The sequence below is a fragment of the Periplaneta americana genome, chromosome 13, assembly GCF_040183065.1.
Source record: "Periplaneta americana isolate PAMFEO1 chromosome 13, P.americana_PAMFEO1_priV1, whole genome shotgun sequence".
NCBI lineage: Eukaryota > Metazoa > Arthropoda > Insecta > Blattodea > Blattidae > Periplaneta > Periplaneta americana.
Window position 1 is genome coordinate 42,058,235 of NC_091129.1, and position 8,051 is coordinate 42,066,285.

The window sequence follows — 8,051 nt, forward strand, 5'->3', positions numbered from 1 at the left end:
CTGTAATGAGGACATTATGTATCTCTGTTTAGATATTGTGAAAGTAATTTTCTTAGTTTTGCATTTTTTGTATTATTTGTGTGGAGTGTGGTATTGTGTGGGGCAGAAACGTGGACATTATGACGAAGTGAAGAGGAGCGAATGGAAGCATTTGAAATGTGGATATGGCGAAGACTGGAACGTGTGAAGTGGATAGGAAAAGTAAGAAACGAAGCCATGTTGGAAATAGTGGATGAAGAAAGAATGATGCTGAAACTGATCAGAAAGAGGAAAAGGAATTGGTTGGGTCACTGGCTGAGAAGAAACTGCCTACTGAAGGATGTACTGGAAGAAATAGTGAACGGGAGAAGAGTTCGGAGTAGACGAAGATATCAGATGGTAGAAGACATGAAGATATATGGATCATATGAGGAGACAAACAGGAAGGCAGAAAATAGGAAACATTTGAGAATGCTGGGTTTGCAGTGAAAGATCTGACCTTGGACAGAATATTGAATGAATGATGAAGGTATTATTTGTCTGTTAAAGTTCAGATAAGTTCAATAAATTGATTGAAAAATGTCATTATAAGGAAATAACTCATTCTTTAAGATTTGACAACATAATGACCTAGCGTTACCATATGGTAACACCCTGTAATTCCACATATTCGCTTCAACAGTGGAAAACAAAAGCATTGTTGTGTTCAGTTACATCCATTTAATCAGTCTATAACGAAATAAACGAAAAAATTGACGAAAAATAATTCAGGCTTTTAAGGGTTAAAAGAGAACACAATCACATGATGAACACTTAAAAATATTCAGGTTAAAACAATCGTTAAAAGTTTAAAAACTGGTGTGGTAGGCAGTTAGAACATATGCCATTAAAAATTTTTACATGCAGCATGAAATTAACACCAGGAAGAACATAGAATAGCCAATTAACAATGTACTAATTGATAAGTGTACAAAGAAGTAGAGTAAAAGCATAACAATCTTCAAATATAGGCAGATGCAGTTCCCAAAATAACGAAACATGCTACAGAATGTAGGTCGCTCGTGTTGCTGTTTTATGGGCATATGAAATCAAAGTCCTGTAAAAGTATAATGGAATAATGTAAGAGAATGCTTAGAGAGATGAATAAATACAAGACATTCACCAAAGCACATTGATATTGCCCGCAGTGCAAACAAGGGGCTTATAATGCCGACATCATATTGAATGAGCATTGCGAAGCACGTTGGCTTATTTGAGACCCATTTGCCCGTGTCTGTTACATAGTATGAGCACAAGAAAAATGGGAGACAGGAGTAGGACTAAATAAATCTTACATCAGTCTCCAGCTTGGATTGAGTGCTGCAAAATAATAAATGTCTTCACAGGTAGAAGAACAATGCACATTTCGATAGTTCCTGGCACATTATGGCATCATTGTGAATCGGTAGCAGCTCGTGCCTGAAGCAGTAGGTGAAGCACAAAATTGTTGCAAGGTTTTCAAAGCCAATGTAGCTAGCTGCATTGATAATAATCGGAACTCTATGCAACTAAAGTAATTCCCTCCCATAAATTTCCATTATATTCAATCGTGGAAAGTGATTTCATTGTATTTATTTCTGCCAGCTATCAGTGCACTTAATGGTACATGTAAATTAAGATATGCTTATTGCTTACCTATCTTTCGTACACTAAGTTGATCCTCTATTCCTTCAGGGCTGCGAACCTGCCAATAATGTTCTCACAGAAAGGCTGTGATTCCAATCTCTTGTCCAACACATCTTTTTGGAGCGAAATATTCCCTGATGCTGACAGTCTCTTCTGTGACATTGAGTTTCTCTGTTTTGTTTTTATTCGTTTTAAACACGAGGCGTTCCTCTCGATGGATACGCTAGTAGATGGTAGTATTAAAATGAGGGAATATAACTTAAACACTTCTCCAAATACATCTTTGTTGACATCATTGTCACGAAGAAGTCTAGCACTTTCTTAAGTGGTATATTCCTTTATTCACTGTTCTGGTACAAAAGCTCGAGTTCAGTTTTTAGAACCTATGTCCTTTTTTTTTAATATGCTGAAATAGCTAGCTTACAGTGAAGAAAGCGGATCATGTGGGAAGTTTCTACTATAAGTGTCAAATTTGGAAGTATCAGCCAGGCTGACAAAACGAAGTTATACATCTTGATTACACAACTTTTAACACTATATCACTTCGGAAAACGTATTATGTGTCTTTCTAGTGTTAAATTTATATTACCTCGTTAACATGTGTCAGCCTGTTATCGGCCATCTTCAGAACTGGTTGTTGCTGGTCTTGGCGCCTTTTGTTTGTGTTTCCTGTGGGGATGTGTTTGTGTAGTGTAATGTAAACTGCAACACCTGCAACAACTTCTACATATGACAGACAGGTAGATCATTTCAAACACGTTACAAAGAACACATCACAGCCATAACAAAACTACAAAACACTTCCACATATGCAGAACACATCACAAACCACACCTACAGAGACATCAACACACATGTAAATTCTACACATTTAACCAAAAAGCCAGAAACTAAACACACTAAAACAATACGAAATATATAGGCACACAAAAACACATCCAAATGAAATTCTCAACACACAACTCAATTTCAGAACACACACTCTTTGACTCCACATTACACTACACAAACACACCCCCACAGGAAACACAAACAAAAGGTGCCAAGACCAGCTACATCCAGTTCTGAAGATGACCGATAACAGGCTGAAACATGTTAACGAGATAATGTAAATTTAACACGAGAAAGACACATAATACGTTTTCTGAAGAAACGAAGTTTTTTTAAATCCTCAAATCTTTTATTGATCTGCATGATGATGTCAATGATCTCAAAGAACAATATCTTGTAATTACGAACATGTTCTACATCACTTTTTCCACTATAGCAGCAGTCTGTACTTCCTCCCTGAGAATTCACTTCTACTTTTCTCTACGTTCAAAATTCTAGCATGTTGCAGTATCTGAAATTTCCACGATTAAGAGAAGAAGCGCTTTCGTCATGGCCCCAAAATGATAATTCCTGCTTGCTTAAATACAAAGCAGTGTCAACGACTGACCGCATAACATATCTGTTTAAGCGAACATTTTCAATATATTGCACTAACAATAGCCTAGCATTTTCTTTCAGAACATTCCCAATAGTGTTCATATTCTTCTGTAAATGTTTGAACTGCAGCATGCACTTATACGTTCTGCCGAGTTTTCATGTTTCTGTAGAGCATGACTAACATTATTTTAGAAAATCACTGAATCTGGTTTCATTCCACACATGTTTTTTAACCCAAGTAGTAGGCATGACTAACAAAATAGTATTTCAATGTAGTGGCTCCCACACAACCACTTACTGATGCTTGCAGTACCATGAAGTTTTAAAATTAAGTTCGTATGATTTACCAGCTTGTGAGTTTAACTTTTTACAGTTAATGTGTAAAATTGGTTGAGTTCTGTCTAGAAACAATAGATAACTCTTATCCTGCTCACACCAGCGATTAAACGATGTTTGAATTAATGTACATACTGTGTCATTGAACGGATTCATTTTCACATTGCAACATAAAATACAAAAACTTACATAGTAGTTCCTAACACACTTATTGAAAATTCATTAAAAACTGAAACGCACTTAATGTCTTCACCTAATAAAGTAATAAGTAAAATAAATTTTATTTTAAAAATTATCACAACTGAATAGCGAGAGTCGAGAACCGACATAAAAACAACGAAAAACAGACTGAGGTACTGAGGAAAGGCAAAAATTCATTCATAACTTGCACTAACAAGGCTGTGTTCAAAACATCAAACTTTCTTTCCATTGCTTTCGTAGTATTAATTTTTAGTGGAATTTTCCTATGAGGTACAGTAAAATTGTAACCAGAAGAATAAAAAATGAAAAGAATGGAGATAGCAGCACAAAAATTAAAATCATAAAACATAATATGACCTATATAGAAAGAAGACTTGACAAAGCAGAATTTTAAGGAAAGAATTTTCTTTAGGACGGGCCATGTTGCTGGACAGACAAGTAGTTGTAAATCTCCATGTCACCCATTATAGAAAGCACATCGACTGGGCCGAAGACCAAATACGTGTTCGTCACAGCAACATCCATTTCCTGAAGAATATGGAAGTGAGGGGGGGAATGTCTTAGTCGTTGTCATAGTAACCACCCTGACATAGAGGAACAAAATAATATTTTAAATTTGAGAATCAGTGCCTCGTCGTTGCCGCTCAAGGAACTGAGACGTGAAAGTTACACAACAGCAGGAATATTTAAACAGACTGGTGATACTGTACTTGAGATTTACTGATTTATAGCATTATTGTTTCTAAAATTGAATAATTTTATATATGAAATATAAATCAAATGGCAAAATAACAAGTGAAATGTTCTTCACCTTCTTCATTTGAATAACCGCTACTGTTATGAATGAAACTGCCAACCAACTTACCACGAAAGGATGTGCAATAACTACAGAATTTCAACATCTCACTCAACAAGAGAACAATTATTGTGTGACAATATTTTTAATGATCAATTGATCAGCCCAAACATACTCCATGGAGAAACAATGACACAACATTTCGACTCATTTTGTAACACAGTTACCTTGACAAAATATTTAAACAAAACTGGAACTCTTATCTCATTGAACTGTATACTAAGCACGAAGAATGATCATGCAATGGACTTAAAGCACTGAGCAAACTGTGTAGTTCCTACTAACAACACTAAAATTCAACACTAGTAGTAGGCCTACTAAATGTATTAATATACTTTAATGATCAGTCTATTATCCCAGCAGCAACGACAGCATGCAGAATCCTTAATAAACATTTATACAAGATTATAATCCTTATTTCATCGAATTGTTTAATAGGAATAACAGTAAGTATCGTTATCTGTAGCAGCAGTAATAATACTTAATGATGCTTTAAACTTACAGATGTCATTCAATACACTATAGCAAGCAGATTAATTCAATTTAGAAGTATGAACAAGTCATCAATTTACTGAGTAGAAGGTATAAGTACCGTAAAATGGGGTAACTTGAAACGGTGGTGTAACATGAGCCATTTTTACGTGTGTTGTTATTTTGAAGTAGTGTGGCAACACTGAAGACATATATCTAGTGTTGTGTATGCTACAGGTGACCTACATGTGGCTGTATGTTGTTGTGATAAACTGTCGAAAATATATATAAAAGGTAAGGATAATATACTTAAATATATAATAAGGATAATTAAGATCAAAAATTGGATGCATTAAAACTTTATTTGCTGTGATAACACCATTTAATTTAGAGTAATATTATTGCTATTATGTTCTAATCTCATATTAACTCAATGGGAAGCCATGTTGAAAGTTGCAGTATGGCCAACATATCTCAGCCAGAATGTAAAATTCCCCAAATTGACAGCTTGTGGGGTAACTTGTGACAGTGGCTCAAGTTACCCCATCATATTTATTTTTAATAGTAAATCACAAACTATTGGAATTGCTTTAATTTTTAGGAAGTTACAATGCCAAGAAATCCAAAGAGACATCCTGGGGCAAGAAAATACAAGGATTATAGCAAGGAAAGTTTGCAGAAAGCCATTGAAGCTGTCAACAGTGGAAAATCGACGCTGCGAAAAGCTGCAGAAGAATTTGGAATATCCAGAGCCACAATAAGTCGACGAATAAATGGGGAAAATGCTGGGAAAGTAGGCCGACCTTGTGTATTGTTGGAAGAAGATGAAAGGTCATTAGTTCAATGTATCACTGCTGCTGGTGAATGGGGGTTTCCACTCACATTATTTGACATAAGATTACTTGTCAAGTCATTCCTAGACAAAAAGGGAGTAACAGAAAAGAGATTTTGTAATAATTTGCCAGGAAAAGATTGGGGCATGAGTTTTCTTAAAAGACAAAAGAATATTTTGTCACAGAGACTGTGTCAAAATGTGAAGCGTGCCAGAGCTAATGTTGATGAGGAAACTATAACAGCTTATTTTGATGAACTACAAACCAATCTAGAGGGAGTTGATGCTCATCTTATCATTAATTATGATGAAACGAACCTTACAGACGACCCTGGAAGGAAACATGTTGCTGTAAGACGTGGCTGCCGTCATCCAGAAAGGATTATAGACACCACTAAATCTAGCACTTCAGTAATGTTTACTGCGGTAGGTAATGGAGTATTGTTACCTCCTTATATTACCTACAAGGCAGAGCACTTATACAATACCTGGACAGAGGGAGGCCCAAAAGGGACTGTTTTTAACAGATCAAAGAGTGGATGGTTTACAATGGAAATATTTGAGGACTGGTTCAGGTCCATAATTCTACCCTATTTTAAAAAATATGATACTGAAGCTCCAAAAGTGCTCATTGGTGACAACCTGGCAAGTCATGTATCACCCTGGGTGATAAGTCAATGTGAGAAACTAAATATAAGATTTATATTATTGCCACCAAATAGTACTGGTATTTGCCAACCATTGGATGTATCTTTTTTCCGACCCCTAAAAGCTTATTGGAGAAGTGTCTTAGGGGAGTGGAAAGAGACGAATAGAGGAAGCATTCCAAAGGATAAATTCCCTTGTCTTCTCAGTAAGTGTCTAAATGCTATGACTTCAGACTGTGAGAAGAATATTAAAGCAGGTTTTAAGGCTACAGGATTGGTTCCCTTGGACAGGCAGCAAGTGTTGAAAAGGTTGCCTAGAACAACAGTGCTTTCCCAAAGCAATGATGAAAATAATATAACTTGGGTTTCATCCTTAGAAACTTTGCTTCAGGAGAAGAGATCAAATGAAACACAGCCTATGAAACAAAAGAAGAAAAAATTGAACATACCTGCAGGTAGAAGCATTGTGCAAACTATGCTCAATGATGACGTTGAACAAGGTTCGCCAAGCCAAGGGACAGTGAAGAAAGGTACCGGTAAGGAAAGGAAAGGAAAGAGAACACACAATGAATCTCATCTCAGCTCTTCTAGTGAAGATGAAGGTCTCTTTTCTGTTCACGACACAGATTCTGATGATGTGATTTCCTTTTGTTCTTCAGGCAAAGAAAATGAAACAGAAGGCAGTGAAATACCAGAACAATCCTCTTCCAATGTAAATACAATCTTCAGCAGTGACAGTCCTGTTCATAGTGATGATATTCTGAGTGGTGTATTTGTTGTTGTAAAATTAAAATATAATGAAAACACTAAAAAAGAATGTGTGAAAACATTTTATGGTCAGGTTATTTCAAATGACAATGATGGGCAATGCAGGGTGAAGTTCTTACGCAAATCATCGAAGAACAATAAGATATATATTTTTCCCATTGTAGATGATGTTATGAAGATAAGACTTGACCAAATTGTGTCAACAGTGAAGCCTTTAGGTGTGTCAAGAGGTCGATATACCTTCCCTTTTGAACTGAGTTGAGAATAATTGATTGTCTTGCAATTATATTAAGACGTTTTGTTCATTTCTGGTTCCTTACTCATTTATCAGAAGTTTCAGTAATCTTATTTGATGTCACTAAGTTTTCTTTTTAATTGTCTTGTTATTCCCAGTGTCACATGTTACCCCATTGTTTCTCAACATGCTCTTTTCATAAGAAAAAAACATGCGGCTCATGTTACCCCACTTGTAGGTCTAACTTGAGACACATACTTTTTAAGCATTAAAAATTATTATTTAGGGTACAATATTAAAAACCTTTTAGAAACAGCATCTACAAGTGTAAACTAATGTATAAAAGTACCTATTTTGAAAGATTACCAATAAATGTGTGTGTTCTGATTTGATATTTGTTTAATCTGGCTCAAGTTACCCCATTTTACGGTACCAGTATGCAGAAATTTTGTTAATTCTGTTCTAAACATTTTCTCTCGATCTTCAAAGCTTTGAGATAGTTAGGCAGTGAATAGTGAACTCGTTTTTTATAATAGCTGAGACTAATAGAGGGTAGATGGAGGTCTGATTTGTGGCTTGTATTAAAATTATGAATTATTTAATTAGTACTACATGTATTTTGGTTTTTAACAC

General features: G+C 35.5%; 1 protein-coding gene across 1 annotated transcript; it reads left to right on the plus strand.

Moving 5' to 3' along the window:
* Nucleotides 1–5,054: 5,054 nt before the first annotated feature.
* Nucleotides 5,055–7,838, plus strand: LOC138711822 (uncharacterized). Its single transcript, XM_069843079.1, has 2 exons — nt 5,055–5,230; nt 5,538–7,838. The coding sequence occupies exon 2, from the start codon at nt 5,547–5,549 to the stop codon at nt 7,443–7,445; it is 1,899 nt and encodes a 632-aa protein (XP_069699180.1). The 5' UTR covers nt 5,055–5,230; nt 5,538–5,546; the 3' UTR covers nt 7,446–7,838.
* The last annotated feature ends 213 nt before the right edge of the window (nt 7,839–8,051 follow it).

Excerpts from the sequence above, each read along its gene's own strand:
- LOC138711822 (XM_069843079.1), top strand. The coding sequence starts at position 5,547 with ATGCCAAGAAATCCAAAGAGACATCCTGGGGCAAGAAAATACAAGGAT.